This window comes from Capsella rubella, unplaced genomic scaffold (assembly GCF_000375325.1).
Source record: "Capsella rubella cultivar Monte Gargano unplaced genomic scaffold, Caprub1_0 scaffold_20, whole genome shotgun sequence".
Lineage (NCBI taxonomy): Eukaryota > Viridiplantae > Streptophyta > Magnoliopsida > Brassicales > Brassicaceae > Capsella > Capsella rubella.
This window is the reverse complement of record NW_006238904.1, coordinates 52821-53572: the sequence shown is the minus strand read 5'-3', so window position 1 is coordinate 53572 and position 752 is coordinate 52821. Positions and strand designations below refer to the sequence as shown.

Here is a 752-nt window from a genome sequence, read left to right as displayed (position 1 = left end):
CCCATACTTATCCTATTCATTTATTTTTTGTATTACTGGGTTGGTTTGACATTATATTGTTTTATTTTCATAGGATATTGAAAGTATTTTGACTCCATCATCACGTGAGAAACGTCTTTTAGGTCGTGTCATGGATGAAGAGAGTCCCTATAATGATGTAAATGATCCCGTTGTTGATGGTTGGACCAAGTGTTTAATTGATGAAGAGAAGTCAATATGTTTTGAAGAGCTTTACAACCAAGATTTGGCCACCCGGGAGAATCCAGAAGATGTGGATCCGGAAGATGTGAATCCGGAAGATGTGAATCCGGAAGATGTGAATCCGGAAGCTGTGAATCCGGAACCTGTGAATCTGGAAAATGTGAGTTTGGAAATTGTGAACCCTGTGGCTCCGGTGAATTTGGCTCAGCTAGGAGCTAGATTGGTTCAGGTAGAAGAACAAGTGAAGCAAGGGTTTAAGGAAATTATTGAGAAGGTTGATAGTCTGGATAACAGAGTTAAATCTGTGAAATCATATGTGAGATGGGCCTCAGGTGAAAATGAATATTATACGAATGAAGGTGTTGGAGATACGAATGAAGGTATGAATGAAGGTGGCAATGGAGATATGAATGAAGCTGAGATGGAGGAGGCTGAGAAGGAGCATGCTGAGAAGGAGCAGGTTGAGAAGGATAAGGTTGAGAGGGAGCAGGCTGAGAAAGAGCAGGTTGAGAAGGATAAGGTTGAGAGGGAGCAGGCTGAGAAAGAGCAGG

At 41.9% G+C, this 752-nt stretch overlaps 1 protein-coding gene across 1 annotated transcript in view; it reads left to right on the top strand.

Moving 5' to 3' along the window:
- Positions 1 to 752, top strand: part of LOC17874478 (uncharacterized protein At3g43530) — a 1840-nt gene that overhangs the window by 731 nt on the left and 357 nt on the right. The window contains exon 3 of the mRNA XM_023777786.1: positions 74 to 721. Coding sequence (XP_023633554.1) covers positions 74 to 721 — 648 coding nt within the window. The remainder of the gene's footprint in view (positions 1 to 73; positions 722 to 752) is intronic.